Source organism: Mustela lutreola, chromosome 7, assembly GCF_030435805.1.
Source record: "Mustela lutreola isolate mMusLut2 chromosome 7, mMusLut2.pri, whole genome shotgun sequence".
NCBI classification, from domain to species: domain Eukaryota; kingdom Metazoa; phylum Chordata; class Mammalia; order Carnivora; family Mustelidae; genus Mustela; species Mustela lutreola.
The window spans coordinates 78,839,514-78,860,604 of record NC_081296.1 but is presented as its reverse complement, the minus strand read 5'-3'; the positions used below and the strand labels follow the sequence as shown (position 1 = coordinate 78,860,604).

At 37.8% G+C, this 21,091-nt stretch overlaps 1 protein-coding gene across 3 annotated transcripts in view; it reads left to right on the top strand.

Annotated features, from left to right (window-relative positions):
- WDR72 (WD repeat domain 72) overlaps positions 1-21,091 on the top strand; it is a 216,681-nt gene that overhangs the window by 20,127 nt on the left and 175,463 nt on the right. For all 3 annotated transcript variants that reach the window (XM_059181600.1, XM_059181599.1, XM_059181598.1), the window contains 3 exons: positions 9,215-9,379; positions 13,671-13,777; positions 19,933-20,011. In XM_059181600.1, the coding sequence (XP_059037583.1) occupies positions 9,227-9,379; positions 13,671-13,777; positions 19,933-20,011 (339 nt within the window). In that variant the 5' untranslated portion in view covers positions 9,215-9,226. The remainder of the gene's footprint in view (positions 1-9,214; positions 9,380-13,670; positions 13,778-19,932; positions 20,012-21,091) is intronic.

The following is a 21,091-nucleotide window of genomic DNA, read 5'->3' as shown; positions in this document are numbered from 1 at the left end:
AATGCCCAGTTTCCTTTGGAACAGTGTGACCCTGAGGACTCCCTCTTCTACCACTTCTTAGTTCTCGGAAGCACATGATAGTAAGCTAAGAGTGAGGCCAAAGGGCAAATGATTTTCAGAGGGTGATTTTTGTTGTAATACTAGAAGCCATGCCGCAAATACTAACACAGAGTTAGGAGTAGTGTTTCTTAGGAACAGAATGTTAAAACACACCCCTGCAGTTCTTCTCACTACTAGCTTTGTGATTGTCATGTGTATCACATTTACCTCCTGTTCAGGGGAATGAGCTGTGCTCCCACAGTGAATTTCCCTGATAGGTGAAACTTATTATTTAACCCTTTGTCTTCAAATTATTAAAACTACTCTTTCCTGCTTTTCTGCCTTTTTAAAAAAGATTTATTTATCTGAGAGAAAGTCTTGGTGGGGGGACAGAGGGAGAGAGAGTCTCATGCAGCCTCCATGCTGAGCAAAGAGCCCGACCTGGGGCTCGATGTCACGACCCTGAGACCATGACTAGTGCTCAACCCATGCACCATCCAGGCACCCTGCTCTTCTGCCTTCTTAAGCAGAGTATATTGACCATCTCATCATCTTTTATTCAGCCAGTCATTGCCATGATGGGTAATAACTGTCCTGGGAGTGATGGAGATTTGGGCCCATGATTTTGCAGCTTGAATAACAGGTTTTGGGGGGGGATTTGGTCTTCTTTATCTTTGCTGTGATCTTTTTTTCTGTGCCTTTTTTTTTTTTTTAAGTTGGGAATCATTATGCTCCCACTTTCTTTGCTTCTTGCTCACTCATTCTCTAATCTGCTGATGTGAACACAAGTGAGCTGTTAGGTGATCTGTCATTTTACTCAGGAGAATTTAGAGAGCTTAGACGATGTACCCTCTGTGTTTTCATATGTATGAATGTGCCTTCTAATTCCCGAAGATTACAGTCTAATAAAAAGTTTTTGCTAAAATCGGTAAGTGTGTGTGTGTGTGTGTGTGTGTGTGTGTGTGTAATTTAACCCCTCCCCTGCCATTTCTAAGGTCATGGATTTATTTGTGTTTTCTGTTTCATGTCCATTTAGTTCCAGTGATCTATATTTCTATAAAAATTATTTGACTTAATCTTTCTAAATTTTTAGTATATAGTTATACTTTCATTTAAAATATTAATTTTACTATAATCATTTTCTCTTTACTTTATATATATATATATTTTTGGAGTTTTTAATTTCTTCTTTATCAAATGTGCCATAGATTTATTCATATTATTTCGCCTTTCATAGAACTGTGTTTTGCTTTTGTAGATTATTTCCTTTTACAAAAAATATTATTATAGGGGCACCTGGGTGGCTCAGTGGGTTAAGCCTCTGCCTTCAGCTCAGGTCATGATCCCAGGGTCCTGAGATCTAGCCCTGCATTGGGCTCTCTGCTCAGCGGGAAGCCTGCTTCCTCTTCTCTCTCTCTCTGCCTGCCTCTCTGCCTACTTGTAATCTCTGTCAAATAAATAAATAAAATCTTAAAAAATATATTATTATATTATGTATGGTATTGTCTGTCTTGCTTTCTTTGTATTTACCTTGATCTTTTATATAAAATTTTAATTTGGATGTTTAGCTCATTAATTTTTCATACTAATATATGCATTTAAGGCTATAATTTCACTTCAAATCTAAAACATATATCTGGAAAGATTTACTATACAAAGTTTTCTCTGTGTTTGGGTCTTAATAATATTTAATTTGTATTGGGGCACCTGGGTGACTCAACTGATTAAAGCCTCTGCCTTCGGCTCGGGTCATGATCTCAGGGTCCTGGAGCCCTGCATCAGGCTCTCACTCAGCGGGGAGCCTGCTTGCCCCCCCGCCCTGCCTGCCTCTCTGCCTACTTGTGATCTCTCTCTGTCAAATAAATAAATAAAATCTTAAAAAATAATAATATTTAATTTGTATTATGTTTTCTTGGTAGCCCAATGTACATTTAGAATATATATGGATATAAATGTATGGAGCAGGGACGCCTGGGTGGCTCAGTTGGTTGGACGACTGCCTTCGGCTCAGGTCATGATCCTGGAGTCCCGGGATCGAGTCCCACATCGGGCTCCCAGCTCCACCGGGAGACTGCTTCTCTCTCTGACCTTCTCCTCGCTCATGATCTCTCTCACTGTCTCTCTCTCAAATAAATAAATTAAAAATCTTAAAAATAAATAAATAAATGTATGGAGCATATATATGTGAACATATATACAAACATATATGAACATATATATGGAAATATATATGAACATATATAATATAATTTAGTTCCCAAATATTTAGAAAGGGAGCATTTGAAACATTTGTCTGTATGTGTATGTGTTGAGGAGGGAAGGTTCAGATTTGTATTCATTTTGGTCAGGTAATGTTGCCTATATAATATTAATCATTTGGGATTTGTTGACATGTTTCATGGTCTGACATGAGGAGTTTTGTAAATGTCATGTGCATAATTTAATAAAATATGCTTTTATTTAATATCTGGGTACAGGAATCTATATATGTCCATGATGTTACAAATGCAAATTCAAGTATTTTATACCCTTTCTCTTTTTTTTTTGTCTGCTTGATCTGTTTGTTACTGATGGTGATATATGACATCTTCCTCTTTGATAGTAAATCTATCTGATTTTTCTTTGTAGTTTGGCAAGATTGTGTTTTATGTATTTTGGCATCAACCGGTTTCCCAAGAAAGACTGGTTCCTTTCAATAAAGAATAGTATTTAGAAGATGCTAAGTGAGCTTGTTGCTATGGGAGTGTTGGTGCCCCTAAGCCATCAGGGAACAGAGATTAGAAGTGTGTACAGGGTGTGTGTATGTGTGTGTTCATACCAATACCTGATTCCATTGCGACACAACAGGGATTGTTCTAATTTTCTTCCTTTCTATATTTCCAACTCTCTTTTTTGATAGTAAGAAACCTGGTTCCTGTTATCCTATTCACATAGTAATTATTTAATCAATTACTCTGAATGGAACCAATTTTCTATCAATGCTGCTGCCCTACCCTCTGTTTGGATGTCCTTCTGATCCTTACATGGCTTCCTCATCCCTCATAGAGCTGTCTACTGACCCTAGCTGTGAATACTCTGCTCAGCCACCGTATTGCCTGTGCTTGGTCACACTTTCCGGTAGTACCCCTCCTCATACCACCAGGACATGCTGAACGTCCCCTGAAGGCATGCCTTCCTTATCCTTCCTGGGCTCCCACACTCTATTCCAAGGCATCCCTGTAAATGTATGTTCACCTTACCTGGTCCATCCTCTGACTCCTCTATGCCAGTACCTCATTATCCAACCTAAACTCCACTGTTACCCTGCTTGGGCTCTAGCCCTCCACACTGGCTCTCCCTTCCATACAAACACACTTCTCACCTTGCACTGGTTTCTGATTTGCCACACCAGGCCACTTCCATTATCATCCTCATGGTGTGAACTCCTTCCTTCTTGTTCAGGCTCCAATACCCAGTATGTGACAGCCTTGCACGGGTTGTCCTTTTTCTCTCTGCTTGGGCTGTGCATCTCCCACGGGGATGTCCACATTTGGGCATCTTATTCATCCTCTCTGGGCTCCAGCTCCACGTGTTCTCCTCTACAGAGGCCCTCCTCACATTACTGAGCTCTGACACTGCAGTCATATTTTCTCTGCCTAATGGTTTTAGGACTGAACTAACCAGGAAGGGAAAGGGCACTACCTTTTTTGCAGCTTGTGTTAGATAAATGTTGGATGTTCTCATTCTATCATCTCTAGCCCTTAATATGTCTCATTGGTCTTAACTCTGATTTTTTCACTCAGCATATATTTCTTAATCACTCCTTACTTTTTTAATTCTGTGTAATTTCTTTTTTTTTAAGGTTTTATTTATTTATTTGACAGAGAGAGAGAGAGATCACAAGTAGGCAGAGAGGCAGGCAGAGAGTAAGGGGGAAGCAGGCTCCCTGCTGAGCAGAGAACCCGATGTGAGGACCCTGAGATCCCAGGACCCTGAGACCATGACCTGAACTGAAGGCAGAGGCTTAACCCACTAAGCCACCCAGGTGCCCCCTAATTCTGTGTAATTTTTTGAGAATTATCTATTAAGTCCATTGATTCTCTCTTCACTTGAGTCTCTTTTGATCTATTCCCTTGACATTTGTTATAGTCCAATGATTATATTTTATTTTAGAAGTAGTACTTGTTTCTTTTAAAATTCTACCTGTTTATATTTCTATAGACTTTCCTTTCTCCTAAGATTTCAAGTTTCTTCTTCTGTCTCTTTAATAGTGGTTTGTTTGTTTTTTTTTAAGATTTTATTTATTTATTTGACAGAAGGAGAGAGAGAGAGCACATACAGTGGGAGTGGCAGGCAGAGGGAGAGGGAGAAGTAGGCTCCCTGCTGAGCAGAGAGCCTGACATGAAACTTGATTCCAGGACCTGGGATCATGACTTGAGCCGAAGTCAGACGCTTAACCGACTAAGACACCCAGGTGCCCCTCTTTCATAGTTTATCGCAATTTAGAATATTTGTTCTTCTTTCACAGTAAGTTTTATACTGTTCTCTTATTTATTAGTTCTGGCAGAACTGATTGTTCTGTTTGTAATGGTTTGTCATCTTCTTGAATGATTTGTAATTTCTTTTTTAAAAATTTTTTTATTTATTTCTTTTCAGCATAACAGAATTCATTGTTTATGTACCACACCCAGTGCTCCATGCAATACGTGTCCTCCATAATACCCACGATCTGACTCCCCCCAACCTCCCACTCCACCCCCCAGCCCCTTTAAACCCCTCAGATTGTTTATCAGAGTCCATAGTCTCTCATGGTTCACCTCCCCTTCCAATTTCCCTCAACTCCCTCCTCTCCTCTCCATCTCCCCATGTCCTCCATGATATTTGTTATGCTCCACAAATAAGTGAAACCATATGAAAATTGACTCTCTCTGCTTGACTGATTTCACTCAGCATAATCTCTTCCAGTCCCGTCCATGTTGCTACAAAAGTTGGGTATTCATCCTTTCTGATGGAGGCATAATACTCCATAGTGTATATGGACCACATCTTCCTTACCCATTTGTCCGTTGAAGGGCATCTTGGTTCTTTCCACAGTTTGGCGACTGTGGCCATTGCTGCTATAAACATTGGGGTACAGATGGCCCTTCTTTTCACTACATCTGTATCTTTGGAGTAAATACCCAGTAGTGCAATGGCAGGGTCATAGGGAAGCTCTATTTTTAATTGCTTGAGGAATCTCCACACTGTTCTCCAACAACAGTGTAAGAGGGTTCCCCTTTCTCCACATCCCCTCCAACACATGTTGTTTCCTGTCTTGCTAATTTTGGCCATTCTAACTGGTGTAAGGTGGTATCTCAATGTGGTTTTAATTTGAATCTCCCTGATGGCTAGAGATGATGAACATTTTTTCATGTGTCTGATAGCCATTTGTACGTCTTCATTGGAGAAGTGTCTGTTCATGTCTTCAGCCCATTTTTTGACATGATTATCTGTTTTGTGTGTGTTGAGTTTGAGGAGTTCTTTATAGATCCTGGATATCAACGTTTTGTCTGTACTGTCATTTGCAAATATCTTCTCCCATTCCATGGGTTGCCTCTTTGTTTTGTTGACTGTTTCCTTTGCTGTGCAGAAGCTTTAGATCTTGATGAAGTCCCAAAGGTTCATTTTTGCTTTTGTTTCCTTTGCCTTTGGAGACATATCTTGAAAGAAGTTGCTGTGGCTGATAGCGAAGAGATTACTGCCTATGTTCTCCTCCAGGATTCTGATGGATTCCTATCTCATGTTGAGGTCTTTATCCATTTCTAGTTTATCTTTGTGTACGGTGTAAGAGAATGGTCGAGTTTCATTCTTCTATACATAGCTGTCCAATTTTCCCAGCACCATTTATTGAAGAGACTGTCTTTTTTCAACTGTATATTTTTTCCTGCTTTTTCAAAGATTATTTGACCATAGAGTTGAGGGTCCATATCTGGGCTCTCTACTCTGTTCCACTGGTCTGTGTGTCTGTTTTTATGGCAGTACCATGCTGATTTGTAATTTCTTATTGCAAGCTTAATTGCCATTGTAGTTGTTTCTATGAAAACCATATTCAATCTTGGTTGTGAAAGTATCTTCCAAATGCCTTTAAAAAATATTTATTAAAGTGTAATAGACATGCAGTGTATTTATATGTGTACACGTATGTATTGAAAGTATACTGTTGTATGTGTTTTAACGGATGTGTTCATTTGTGAGACAATCACAGCAGTCAAAATAATGAACGTGTCTACCATCCTCAGAAGTTTCTTTATTCTCCTTTGCAATCTCTGTGATCCCTGTCCCTTTCTCCTGTCCACAGACAATTACTAACCTGCTTCCTGTTGTCCTAAAGTAATTTGAATTTCCTAGAATTTTATACAAATGAAGTCGTACTATATTTATTCCTTTTAGCTACTGTTTTCATTCAGTATAATTGTTTTCAGTTTCATCTATATTGTGCAAATTAAGAGTTTATTCCTTTTTATAGCTGAATTGTATCCAAATGTGAGGCTATACCACAATTTATCCATTCACCCCATGGGATGGACATGAGTTTTTTTTTCTAGTTTTTAGCTATTGTAAATGTTATAAATATTTTATTTATAGTAAATAAATAATTTATTTTATTATATATTATATATTTTTTGTAAATAAAATATTTCATATTTTATTATAAATAAAACCTTACATGTAGAAATCTTTGTATAAATATTTGCTTTCTTTTCTCTTGGGTGAGACCTAGGAGTGGATTGACTGGGTAATGTACTGAGTACATGTTTTCACTTTATGAAAAAACTGCAAAACTATTTTTCATTGTGCATTTCCAACAGCTGTGTATGAATTCTAATCATTTTATATTCTTAACACTTAGTATGATTTTTTAAAAAATTTGAAATTCTAGATATTTCAGTATTTAAAATATTAGAAAATATTCTAATAGGCATGTAGTTTTTTTGAGAGGTCTCCCACTGGTATCATTGACCTGAGAACAATTATTTACTTGTATTTCTGCATGTAGGGATTCTGGCAATATATAAAAATATAGAACAATATTTTTTATTCCAAACCTGTTTTGTGTTTGAGATTTGGCATATTTTTCTGGGGAGATTGGGAAATGGTCTTCCTTATCTTTCTGAGTAGTGTTGGAGTTGTTCTAGATTCCTTTTCATTGAGTAAGGAAGGCTTCGTGTCTATAAGTGGGGATTAACATGTAAACTGACTCAGCTCCTATTTCAGATTTTTCTTAGATTCGTATTGCTTGGAATTCCCTAGACCTATTTACAAGCATGGCATGAGGCAACAATTAAAATACACACACACACATGCATAAATGTGCATACACAGTATTGATTCTCTGTGTTTGAAGTAGAAGTCCGAGTTATTGAAACCACCATTCTTTGGTTAGCTTAGTAATGTGATTAATATGTGTGGTCCTGATAGTCTGAAGTGCAAAGCTCCAAATAGTTCTCATAGAAATCTTGGTTTCGTGGTACCTGGGGACCACTTGTGTACTGAGCCAAGAAATGAAACATAGGAACTGGTACTGAATACCAAACAATGGAATGACAAATAAAATTTTGAAAGCAACCAGTTTATGGGTTAAGCTCTGCCTACATCGAATTTGGTCTAATAGTGTCAATGCATATTCGTGTGTGTGTGTGTGTGTGTGTGTATAATCAAACCTTATAAATAATACGTACCATAAAATTTAATAACTTATTTTGGTACTTTGGTGTTTATCCTTTTTATGCTTCAGAACGAGAAGTCCCTTAGGACAGAAGTTTTTCATTTTGTTAACTTTCTCAAGCCAAATGTGGGAAGTAAGCTAAATGTGGGAAGTAAGCTTGGTATCTTCCCCCCTCTCTTATCTTTTGACATTTTTTTTTTAAAGATTTTATTTATTTATTTGACAGACAGAGATCTCACGTTGGGGCAGAGAGAGAGAGAGGAGGAAGCAGGCTCCCTGCTGAGCAGAGAGCCCGATGTGGGGCTCTATCCCAGGACCCTGGGATCATGACCTGAGCCAAAGGCAGAGGCTTTAACCCACTGAGCCACCCAGGCGCCCCTCTTTTGACATTTTTAATGAGACTAAATATATACCCTTAAGTCATAAAAGGAAATTTAATAATCTACTCTAAAGACTTAAAGCATTATTCATCACAGAATTATTTTTATTTCAGAAAAGAATGGGGGAAATATTTAACTTAGTGTGTCACAGACTGTAACCCACATGTCACTAGGTGTGTTTCAGATCATTGTGGGTGGGACACAGGCAAGCATTTTTTGACAGGTATGTATTCATCTTCACCCTTGTAACTAACACATGAAGGTAGTAATTTCATGAAAATTCGTGTTCAGGAAGAGATCAAATACAAACACAGGTGAAACAAAAATTATTACTAGAAGTAGTTTGGGTGGTGGGGTGCTTGGGTGGCTCAGTGAGTTGAGCCTCTACCTTTGGCTCAGGTCTTGATCTCGGGGTCCTGGGATGGAGCTCTCCCGCATGGGGCTCTCTGCTCGGCAGGAAGCCTGCTTCTCCCTCTCTCTTTGCCTGTCTCTCTGCCTACTTGTGATCTCTCTGACAAATAAATAAAATCTTTAAAGAAAAAAAGAAAAGGTAGTATGGGTGGAACAAGAGTATGGCAGATATCAGGAGAGTCCCACGTGGATCTTTCAAGACTAGGAAACATGGTTTTTATGGAAAAGATTTATTTCTTCACCACAAAGTTTACATATTTGCTACTCAGGTGAGGTGATGACATTTTTTGGGAGAGAGAGTATGCAGAGCTGTCTTCAGATTATAGTGTGTAGCTAGCTCTGTTGTTCTTGAGAGGCCTCGCTGGACTTTGGAGCAAGTCAGGACCACCTGTAGTCACAGCTGTGCATGCAGTGGGTATACTGTTCCTACCCTTGCCTTTGTCAGCATGAATAATCACAAATTGGGCTAAAAGTCATTGCCGTTGGATGGATTAACACTGGGTGTGATAATTTCAACGTCTCCTGATTGCCTTCTCCTCTAATTGGCAGGGAAGCATCCTTTTCCCCTTCTCTGAGAGGATACATCCCAGCGTTTAGATCTTGGCAGATCTATCTGTGACATGATCAGTACCCCCACATTTATGAATGATGTCCACTTCCTTCTCTGTTCTTTTCTGTGTCCACTTTCTTCTTTGTTCAGGATCCTCTCAGCATGAGGTCCTCCTTGCAGGCAGTAGCGCTCTGGGGGAAGAAGGCCCCTCCGCACAGCATCACTGCCATCATGATCACTGATGACCAGCAAACCATTGTGACTGGAAGTCAAGAAGGTCAGCTCTGCCTTTGGAATCTCTCACCTGAGCTAAAGGTTAGTGAAAATGATTCATACCGAAGCAGACAGCACTCACAAAATAAGCACGACTTGGTTCTACCTGCCATGATGGTGGGAGTTTTGCATGATTGTTAAAAAGGTACTCACTGAAGCAATAAATTGGTTTTACTTCTGAATCTGGAGAAAATGAAGTACTATATGATGGATCAAGATCATATTTAAAAATCAGATTATGAATATTGCTAATCTTAGCTACCAACTAAGTGTTATCACCTTTTAAGCTATGCTGAGTTTTACCATTTTACATCCTGAATTATATGTTTAAGTAACTGAACTACAGACATGTAAGTATAATTCTAAAAATTATGGCTCATTAATCTAAACAAAGGGCACCCTTGAAAACTGCTATTAGCTAAATGAGTAATATCTTAATTATCTGGGTGTTTCTGTCAGTTTGGCCTTCTTGCTATTCTTTTGGTCTCTGCTTGCACGTGATTTTTAAAGATCACATCAAAAAGCTCTAAATCCAATTTACTATTGTCGTCTTCCTATCTCAGAACCTGACCTCACCTAGGATTTGGCCCATTGATTAGCAATTACTTGTCCCTGTCCCAAGTCATAAACATTTAACATATTGGAATAGATATTTGCTTAGTGCTAGCAGCCTCTGGACCCAATTTGAACATTTAAACTAATGATGTACTTAAAGTATACTGCCCTCATTAAGAAGCCTTTTAAAGATCAAAGACTATTTTTAGCCTTTAAAGTTTGTCACTTTAAAACCTAAATTAACAATTAATTGTAATTCTATTTTATAGTGTAATTAATTAACATCTCCCATCACAGAAGAGTTACACTACAGGACTGCCAAGAACTGCCTAGCAGACTGGCTCAGCTCAGTGTTTATGAACATTCCTGAAAGAAGGCACTGGTATTATTGCAAGAGCTGAGCTTTGAAAAGTGGCCCTCACATTTATTATCTCTTAGAGTTTAAACTCAGGCTTCTAAATGGCTTAAGTGGTCTTGCTACTCTTTTTAATGTTTCAAATATGTGTTTTCCCAGCTGGAGTAGTTGTATTATACTATGTAGGTTGCAATAAGCTTAAGAAATTTGGATCCTAGCATCTGTATCTTTTTACATATGTTCCTACTGTTTATTTGCATTTGTTCAACATGCATTTATTGACCAAATATTATAAGTTAAGGCAGAATGCTAGGTACCTGCATTCAAACACAGATGAGAAGACTTGGTGCTGGCTGTCCCAAGGACTGCACCATAGTAGAGGAAGGGCATAGGCTGATGCAGTGCACTGATCATACAAGGTATTCCGAGTACCTGAGGTGCTGAGGGATTTAGATTAAAAAACAAAAGAATTAACTAGCAAGAGCTAATGTCACATGCTAATTAAAAGCAGTGACAGTATCAAGGGATTTTGAGATGATTTATGCAAGGAGATGACATAATCTTATATTAGTATATTTGTGACTGAGACTATCATTTGGTATTAATGTTAAGGGCTTACCGAAGGGAGGGGGAGAAGAGATAAGGGCCAGTGACTATGGTAGGAGCTTCTACATTAGTTTAGTCAGGAAAGATTTTGAGTACAAACCAAATCATTGACAGAAGGGGTTAAAAGGAGATGAAAAATGAAAAGATGTTAAGAAGAAAGTATGTATAGAACTGAGCAACTGATTGGAGTATGGGTAGAGGGGCAGGAATAGTTAAGGATACCTTACAGATTTGGGGTTTGGGTGATGGATGAGGCTGGTGGTATGATGGTGTCACGATCTGTAGAAGTAATAGAGGGAAAAGACTAGGAAGGGAACAGAGGCGATTTAAGTTCCGGACATCTCAGAGTACCCAAGTATTTATCAGGGGATTGGGAACACAATCTCATTTTTTCCCTGTCCATGGGGCGTGGGACTGCAGGCTGCAAGGGAGTGGAGCATAAGCTTCTCATCAATGCCCAGTGTTATGCATGCTGCTTCCAGTCTCAGGCTCTGACACCCCAAAGACCTCTCAGTGAGGTCTGCCAGTGAGGAGCTTCTCCAAGTTTCAGGATAGGAACTACCTCACTTGTCTTTCCTGGTATTGATTGCTGGTATTTCTAACACCTTTAAGCATAGCAAAAGCTGAGCTGAATAACCTCCCAGATATATACCCTTAGTATTGCTATGTTCTGTCTTTCTTCCTATTTAATACTCAGAGGGAAACACAACAATGGCAAGATGAAGAATAGCAAGAAGAGCAATATTGTGCACAGGAAAAGAATGGAGAGCTTGGTCAATTCTAACTTTGATATTTACCAAACTTTCCTATGGAGCAAATGACATATTATTTGAGCCTCAGTTTCTTCATCTGTGAAATAGGCATTAAACCCTGTTCACGGTTGCACCAGTGCCTGGAGATGGTAAATGCTCATCAAGTTGCATGCTCCCATTTGTGCTATTGGAAGTTCCTGAAGTAGTGGTGGTGGGGGGCGGGGATGAGTCATAGAGGTAGAGCCATTGAACAGAGATAAAGATCTGGATCTCATCATGACTTCATGACAGCAAGTAGGTGTGATTATGGATTTTTTTGTTTTCTTTATTCCTTCCAGCAGTTCCAAAATATGATAAAATGAAGAGATTATAATGAATTGTCACAGTTTATTTAAGTACATGTAGGGATTTAGTAGTAGAATGAGGATTCCATTTGCAAAGCAATGGAGTACCATTATGATATTTTGTCCATAGCATATTTTCTCCAGGGGAAGACATCTGCTTGATTAGCCCTGACTTCTTTCTTAATTTAGCCTGTAATATATGGAAAGGTATTAAATTCATAGGGGTATATATTTCATAATGTAATGTTGAGGAAAGATAGTATGTTGTTTCCTGAGATGGAACCATCTGGATTTCCCAGAAAAAAGGTAGAATAAGGTAAATGGTTCTAATTAACCACAAAACTTCTTTGTAGCACTGGAAATTTAGTCTAACAACAGATCTTTAGAGAAGCATTTCTGATTGTGATAGAAATAAGATGAAGGCAGAGAATGATTATAATTTGTCCTCATCGGTATGACTTGATTATCATGTATGGATATGTTTGCATAGTTCAGAAAAAGCATAATGCATATTAGTTCATTTGAAAATAGATTTTTATTACCTTCAAGACAAGTTTTATTACTTATAAATTGTCTAGTCATTCAAATTAATTTTTTTAAAAAGATTTTATTTATTTATTTGACAGAGATCATAAGTAGGCAGAGAGGCAGGCAGAGAGAGAGGTGGGAAAGCAGGCTCCCCACTGAGCGAAGAGCCTGATGGAGAGCTCGATTCCAGGACCTCGGGATCATGACCCGAGCTGAAGGCAGAGGCTTTAACCTACTGAGCCACCCAGGTGCCCCTCAAATTAAATTTTTAGTCCCTATTGACAACCTCTCCTCCATTTGAGGGGATCCTGCTTATCTTTTGTTTTATAGTTTGATTTTCATAATCTTGTTATGAAATAAAATATTGTTTTATAAAATAATGAGCAATACATGTCTTTCACACATGAGATAATGGAAGAATTAGTCCTTAGTGCCATATTTTTAAATTCATGTACAGGAGAAAGACATTGGCATTTTCAGTAAGTTTAGTTAAAATTTTATTTTTAATGTGGAAAAATTAATTTTTACTATTTCTGAAGCAGGAAGCCAAATAAGGTCACTATAAGGTTATAATGGTTACCAAAAAGGTAATTTTTCCTTGTATTATTTTGTAAATTCATTTCTGAATTCTGAAATTTGCTCATTAATATGCTACTATCCATTGAGGCACATTTTGTGCATGATAAACATCAACACTGACTTATTTGTGTTCAAAACCTAAATGTTGTAAAACAGGTCTGGTGATTATTTAGGTTTCATGATGGATACAAAACCAAAAGCAAGAAAAATGTGTACAGCATGTCTACTGTATCTAGATGTTCATTACGTTTTTTTTCTTTTTTTTAAATTTATTTGAGAGAGAGAGAGAAAGCGAGCATGAATGGTGGGGAGAGGCCAAGGGAGAGGGAGAATCAGACTCCCCGCTGAGCCAGGAGCCAGATGCCAGGACCCCAAGACCATGACCTGAGCTGAAGCAGACACTTAACCAACTGAGCCACCCAAGCGCCCCTGTATCTATATGGTTATTATTCTGTGAATTTTGATATGGCACAGATAGTTTTTCTGAAAGCTACGTAGAACAAAAACATAATGGAATAGGATTTTCTAATAAGAATTATAAATACTGCATAATGTGATGTTCGTTTTCTTCAAAAATTTATAGCTGTTTAAAAGCTTATCCTCGTCATTTTCAGATTTCAGCTAAAGAACTTCTGTTTGGTCATTCGGCTTCAGTAACATGTTTGGCAAGAGCGAGGGATTTCTCGAAACAGCCCTACATTGTTAGCGCTGCTGAAAATGGGTACGTAAGATGTGCGCAACTTGGTGACCATCTCTGTTGCCTCTCCCTTTTTAAAACCAATGATGGGGTACAGAATTCTGGGGCTGAAGGAAATCTTAGTGATTATCATGTTCCTTTTAAGTAGAGGAAAATTTGGACTGTGGATGGTAGAGTAATTTGTATGATGATCCCAAGGAATGTGATCAGTGCTATGTCTCCCAATTTTACCCTTTTTTTTTCCCTTTCTGGATTAAGACCATAAACACACCAACTGTGTATTGGGGCTTGTGTCAGCCTCACTGTGTAAAGGATAATGACAAATGCCACCTGTTGTAGAATTGAAAACGGAAAATTCTAGGCGCTTGTCTTTTTTCATGTAATAACTCACTTTGAGCTCTTCAGCAAACCTATCCAAGCCTTCATTGTTGTAGGACAACTCAGCAGTTATAATCTTCATATTATACACTTGTCTGATATCATTATCGGAGAAACAGAGGAGAGGGCTCAAAGGTAAGAGGGATGGCAGGGGGTGGCAGAGAGAAGGGAAAACATAGGCTGTGATTTGGACGCAGTTTCATGGAAGCAAGGTTTATTCCAATGAAATAGGACTAAACTGTAAGAAAAAGCCTGGCCGATGGAAGAAGTACTATGAACCAGACTGTGCTGATGAGTTCTTTGCCAAAGGAGACTCAGGAATGCGGAATTGATGCGGCCGTGCATTTGTGAATCAGGGATCGGATTACTGGTTGAAACAAGAGAACCCCCTCCTTTTTTTTTTTTGTTTTTAACCTGAGGAGAAAGTACCTGGCCCTGAACTCTGAGAACCAAAAGAATAATGAGTGTCCAACCTGGAGAAACTGAATAGTTTAACAAAATGCTAATGAAATGGATATCAAAGAGGTACCTATTCTCATGGCTTTCAGCAAAGCCATGATTGTACTGTACTGTGGATGAGGCTAGAGTGAGATGCCCTGGTACATTCTTTTCTTAACAATTGCTAGGTGTGCTGGGGGTGCTGTAGCTCTTGCTACACAAGCTGAGATATTTACTGCCAGTCTAGAGAATTTGGAAGATGGTGATTTTTTTTTTCCCCTGAGACTATCTGGAGAACTGAGCAAAATTAATTGCTAAATGAGAAGTAGCTCTGGAAAGTAACTGAATTCCAACCTGAGGATTTTACCCATGGTAGTGTAGCTCCGAGGTTAATGGACATGTTCTTGATGATCAATGAATTAAACTGTATGACCCTGCATATATGATTATTAAAGAGCCAAGGAGTCTAGTTTGAATTCTGATTATTTGAATTTTCTAGAATTCTGTTCCTTCAAGATGCAAAACTTGCCCTGCATCTCTAAGATACTTTTAAGGCAACATCTACATTTTAGCTACTGCGTATTTAACACATCCTAGTTTAGTCTACTGGAAGTTATTAAACTTACTAGGCTTGGTCCATTATGTCCCAAATAATAATGATTTTTTAGCTTTGAAAAGACTCAGGAAGTGACTGTAGACTTAACATTTCTGCTTCTAAAATGTTCAGAGGAGACCCAAAATTACTGTGATTCAGGTTTTCTTTCTTTTTTTTTTTTTTTTTAAGATTTTATTTATTTATTTGACAGACCGAGACCACAAGTAGGCAAAGAGGCAGGCAGAGAGAGAGGGGAAGCAGGCTCCCTGCTGAGCAGAGAGCCTGATGTGGGGCCTGATCCCAGGACCCCGAGATCATGACCTGAGCCAAAGACAGAGGCTCAACCCACTGAGCCATCCAGATGCCCCTCAGGTTTTCATTTTTTTTCTCTAAGTATTAGTTCATCAGTAGGCATAAGTCATAAATTCAGGAATCCTAGTGAATTCCAGGATGACTGAAAGGAAATGCATACCTGGAAACCTGAGGTTGAAGCAACAGAACACCAAAGAAAAAGAAGATCCTGAAAGTGGTTAGTGGGGAAAAAGCAGATTATTTATAATGGAATATAATTAAGCTGCCTTCTCAGCAGTAAAATGAAAACTGGACAGCAATGAAATATTTTCAAAAAGTTGAGAGAAAATATCTGTCAACTTTCTAACAAAAATATGTTTCTAAAAACGAGGTCAAAATAATAATGTTTAAGACAAACACTGAGAATGCTCAGTCCCAATAGATACTCTATTAGCAGCAGAATTCTGAATGATATTCTTCATTAAGAAAAGCAGTGATTTGAGAAGGAAGAGCAGAGATGGAAAAAGGAATATTGAACAAAACCAGCAAATTTTTAGAAAGTGTAAATAAATACAGACTAGTAGGCAACAAGGTTTATATTTCTCCCATGCCCTGCTCCCATGCATATACACACAATCCTCGTCAGCAATTGCATAGGATAGGGTAGTGACTAGATTCCACATGTTCTGGTGTTCTCGAGGTGGGTAAAGCTGTTAATTAACTTTAGACTTTAAGCTTGATGTGCACGTTGCTATTTCCAGGGTAGCTGCTAAAAGAACAGACAGAAGAAATAAATATAACAGAAATAGAATACAGAACTTCCAACTTGGAAAAGAAAAAAGATAATGTTATTTAATCCAAAGGAGACAAAAATAAATGGGGTAATGGAAAGTGAAAAATAAGGTAGTTGAGCTAAACCTGACTAAAACCATAATCTTCCCAATTATGTAGAGGGACTGAGCCCTCTAGTTAAATCACAAAGATTGTCATACAATTTAAAAAACAAGGGGCGCCTGGGTGGCTCAGTGGGTTAAGCCGCTGCCTTCGGCTCAGGTCATGATCTCAGGGTCCTGGGATCAAGTCCCGCATCGGGCTCTCTGCTCAGCAGGGAGCCTGCTTCCTCCTCTCTCTCTGCCTGCCTCTCTGCCTACTTGTGATCTCTGTCTGTCAAATAAATAAATAAAAATCTTTAAAAAAAAAAAAAACAAAACAGCAAAAGGACATAAAAAGGTTAAAAGTAAATGGATGGAAAAAGATTTATCAGATGAATACTGACCAAAATAATGTTGATATGGCTCTATAAATATTTTATATTAATAAATACACATAGTTAATAAAACCTTAAGGCACAAAAGCCTTGGCATTGATAAAGAGGGTTATTACTTATTAATAAAACTTTCAATCAGCAGCAGGAGATGAGACCAGAGAGTTAGGCAGGCACCCAGTCTCAGAGTCTTCTAGAACAGTGTTCCTCCAACCTGAGCTTGCGTCAGGACCACCTATAGAGCTTGTGCGAACACAGATTTCTGGGCCCCACTCCCAGAGGTTTGGGTTCAGTAGATCCTGGTTGGGTTTAAGAACCTGCATTTCTAACACGCTCCTTGACAAAGCTGAGACTGATTGTTCAGAGAACATACCTGGGGTAGTGAGTATCCTACAATGGGGGCCAGGAGAGAAAGTGTGATGTGAAGAATGACTTGGGAAACTCATTGGTGATGATACCAGTTATGAGGATAGGAAACTAAGGTGGACAGGTGTTAGGCTTTATTATGAATATGAGGAATGTGGAGACTCCCACATCACCCACACAGAGAGATATCTATTAGCTAGTTACATATGGAAGTCTAGAGCTCAGTGAACAGGTCTGGGCTTCCAACATCACATACATGGTACCTGAAGTGATGGATAATTCACCCAGAGGGAGTATGGAATATGAGAATGTAAGAAAGCCTAAGACAAAAGTCTTAAGGAAAATCAGCATTGAACGAAGCAGAAAAATGGAGCCTGAGAAGGCTGATGAAATCCCAAAAGTATAATGGAAGATCGGAGAAAAGAGAGTTTGAAGAATATAAGGGACTTGGAATTAAAGATGACAAACCATGTTTATCCTCTCTCCTTCTAGATATTGCATTAAAAGAGAAATCATAACAGTTTTCTTAAGCACACGAATATAAGAATAGGAAGGGGGCCAAGAGGAAATAGTGTATTTCTGAAAGTAGAAAAATAGACGGAAGAATGGTGACTGATCTGTTTATCCACTGGATGAATTTTTTATTGAGGTGCCAAGGTGGGGATGTAGAATTGAATAAGGGGGAAAAAAGGGGAATTGAATAAGGGGAAATTTAGTGGAATTTTAAAATTTTGTAACTCTATATGTTGTAGGTATTTTCTCCTGTGTTCTTAAGGAAATTAAAAAATCAAGAATTTAAAATTTTGGAAATTGTTAAAATTTTTTATAATTAAGGGTGACAATCTCTGTAGAAATGTTGGGAATAGCATTTCAAAAGGAAAAGAAGAATGTACATTTTAATAGTCAACTTTCCTGTGTTCTTATTAAGTATGTATCTTGCCAGTTTCAGCTAAAATGTCAGTGCTACTTTTGATACACAACACATTTGCTTTCTTTCCTTAAAAAGAATTGATAGGCAGGATCAGTTTTTGCTTTTTATATTTCTTTGTCTTGTCTTGTCTTGTCTTTTCTTTCTTTACTTTAAGATAGAAAATAAGATGATAAGAAAACAAATAGGGAAAGCATTAGAATCCAAGAGAATTTAGAAACATAAGCATCACCAAGAGAGCTTTTACTGATGCCCAGGCTCCAACCTTTGAAAATGTGATTTAATTAGCAGGACTTAATGTCTGGGTTGGGTCCCAGATGTCAGTATTTTTCAAAAGTTCACAGATAATTCTTATGTATAGCCAGTTTAGAACCACTGGTTTAGAGATAGACTTATCTAGCTAACCAACCAAGAGCTTTGCAAAACCCATATCCCATGTCCCAGGACCTTAACACAGAGCTGTGGAATTAATCTCTCTATGGACTATTTTTGAAATACACACAGGTGATACACAGCTAGAGTTGAGAATCATGCTAATAAACTCCAGTTCCTTGTGAAGCTAAAATTTTATATTAAGATCAAATTAAGGTTCTTTTTTTTTTTTTTACCTTTGACACTATTTTCTTACCTTTGAGATATAGTATTTCAATTTCTACGTCTTCCCAGTTTTATTTTTTATACACACACACATACACACACATCTCCCCCTTGTTTTATTGAGTTTTCATATTACCTCAAATCCTTTTTTGGAATACGGTCAGATATAAACAGAGAAAAAAAATCATGAATACTTTGTTTTTATATCCAGAATAGGGTTTCTCAACCTGAGTACTAATGACACTTTAGAGCACCAGAGAATTCTTTGTTGAGCATTTGAGGTTATTAGCAGCATTCCTGTCCTTTCCCCACTAGATGCCAGTAGTGTGTTCCTGGTTGTGACAATCAAAAATAACTCTTGTCATTGTCGAATGTTCTTTGGGAGGCAAAATCGCCCCAGGTTGAGAACTACTGATTTAAAGATTGGTTTCCAGTGCTTGACCAGAAAAACAATAAAAGTCCAGCAAACACTAAGTCCATCCAGCATTTACTATCATTAATTCATATCTTTTGCTGCTTAATAGGAGATTCTCCCTTAAAGCCATTAAAGCTCTCACTTATTCTTTCATGGGAAGTTTTGCTTATTTGTTGAAAGTGACAAAACTGAAAGATATTATTACCAAACAACTCTGAAACAGCCATTCTGGTTTTTGAGAACTGAAATCATGTAGGTTTAAATTGCCGTATGCTGGACAAAGTATTTTGTTACTGTATTTCATAATTTTATGTACATCCTTGTAACATATGGGAAAGCAAGCCAGAGTTGTCTAAACAATGAGAATTTTCTATACATGTAGTGACAAGGGTGATTCCAGCATTTCAGGGTAAGCAAAGAAATAAACCCTATCAATGATAGACCAAACGTAGCCTCTTGGTGGCACTGTTTATTTTTATAAAAATGATACCTCAGCTCCAGAAGAGGCAGCCCTCGATGCATTATGCTTTTCAGAATATGTAGTTTAAGTTCAGTGAAATAAGCCATTTTCAAGAGGATGCGGTTTCCATAGAAAGATCGTGGCACTGTTTCTCTAACAGACTGTGATAACTGGATCCACACAATTTGTTTTAGGTCAGGTTGGCGCTAAAGTAAGGTTTGTAGGCGGGCAGCAGGGTGTAATTACCCAAACAAAAAGACACAGATACAGTATGTCATCCCTGTTAATGACCACAACATTTTCTTGCTCAGTAATCTGTAACAAAAAGCCACATAAACGATCAGGTTGCATTTAAGTGCAGCACTAAAGAAAAACTTGGTGACACAAAAATTATTTCAGCCAATTGAGTAGAAATGACAGAGAATAATACAAAGTTATCTCTCCTAGGGAGATGTGTGTTTGGAATGTCACCAACGGACAGTGCGTGGAGAAGGCCATACTTCCTTACAGGCACACTGCAATTTGTGTAAGTACCTTCACTTCCTTCAGAGCATTTTTGGACTTTCAGGAATTCATTTAGAGCATTTGCTACGCACACATTTAAAGAAATGACTTTTCTTTGATTTTTATTTTGTCCCTGGAGTAGAATAGTGTCAGTTATCATCTGTTATTTTGTCATTTTTCTTCCCCAAAAGTTACTGTTCAAGATTGGTTTTTTGTGTTTTTTGTGGTTTTTTTTTTTTTTTTTTTCCTGATTCGTTCTTTATTTCAGTATCTTTCTAACAGGGACAAATTTGAAAGACAATTTTTAATTTTTTCTTAGTTATACTCACAACACACACACAGAGACACACCCATAGAAAGATTTGCTTTAATGACATGCTATTTAATAAAGCAAAAAAGTTTTTTTTCTTTAATTTTAACCTTTTTTGAGTGGATACTTTCTTAATTCCTGTATTTCTTATTTATGAAAAGATAACAGAGAGTATCACTGTACCTTTATAATCATTTCCCAATATTTAGAACAGATTCTGGCTTTTGGTAGATGGACTCCAAGCATATGGGTGAGGCAGTTGTGTTTTACCAATGGTGCTCACAGTGTTTTATTTGTTTGTTTGTTTGTTTGTTTTTATTTTACTCATTGCTTTTGGCATTGATGACTTGCCCTGCAATATTCACAAACTCCTTTCTGGAACCAGAACTTGCCCAGTGAGATAATTTGTCAAGGGCACAATATATTACTCAATCTTTGATAAAAGCTATTCTTAAAACTTATTTGGCACAAGAATTCCTCACACTTCAAACACTTTTATTTCTTTTTAACGTATAATAATGTTGCTAGGAGAAGGAACCTGATTTTTTTGTTGTTATTGTTTAATTCTACATAGCATTCTGGAAATTAAACAATTTTGAACTTTCCATAACTGGGAATAAGATTCTTTCTTCCTAAAAGATCCCCCTTCCTCCAGAAAAATGGTGAATTACAAACAAGATTAAAGTCCTGAATCAATGCTTCAAAAATATGGAATAACTGAACTAAAAGAAATTTTATTGCTATTCAGTAGCAAGTAAATGCTTTAACTGAATAGATGCTAAAACTGAAATC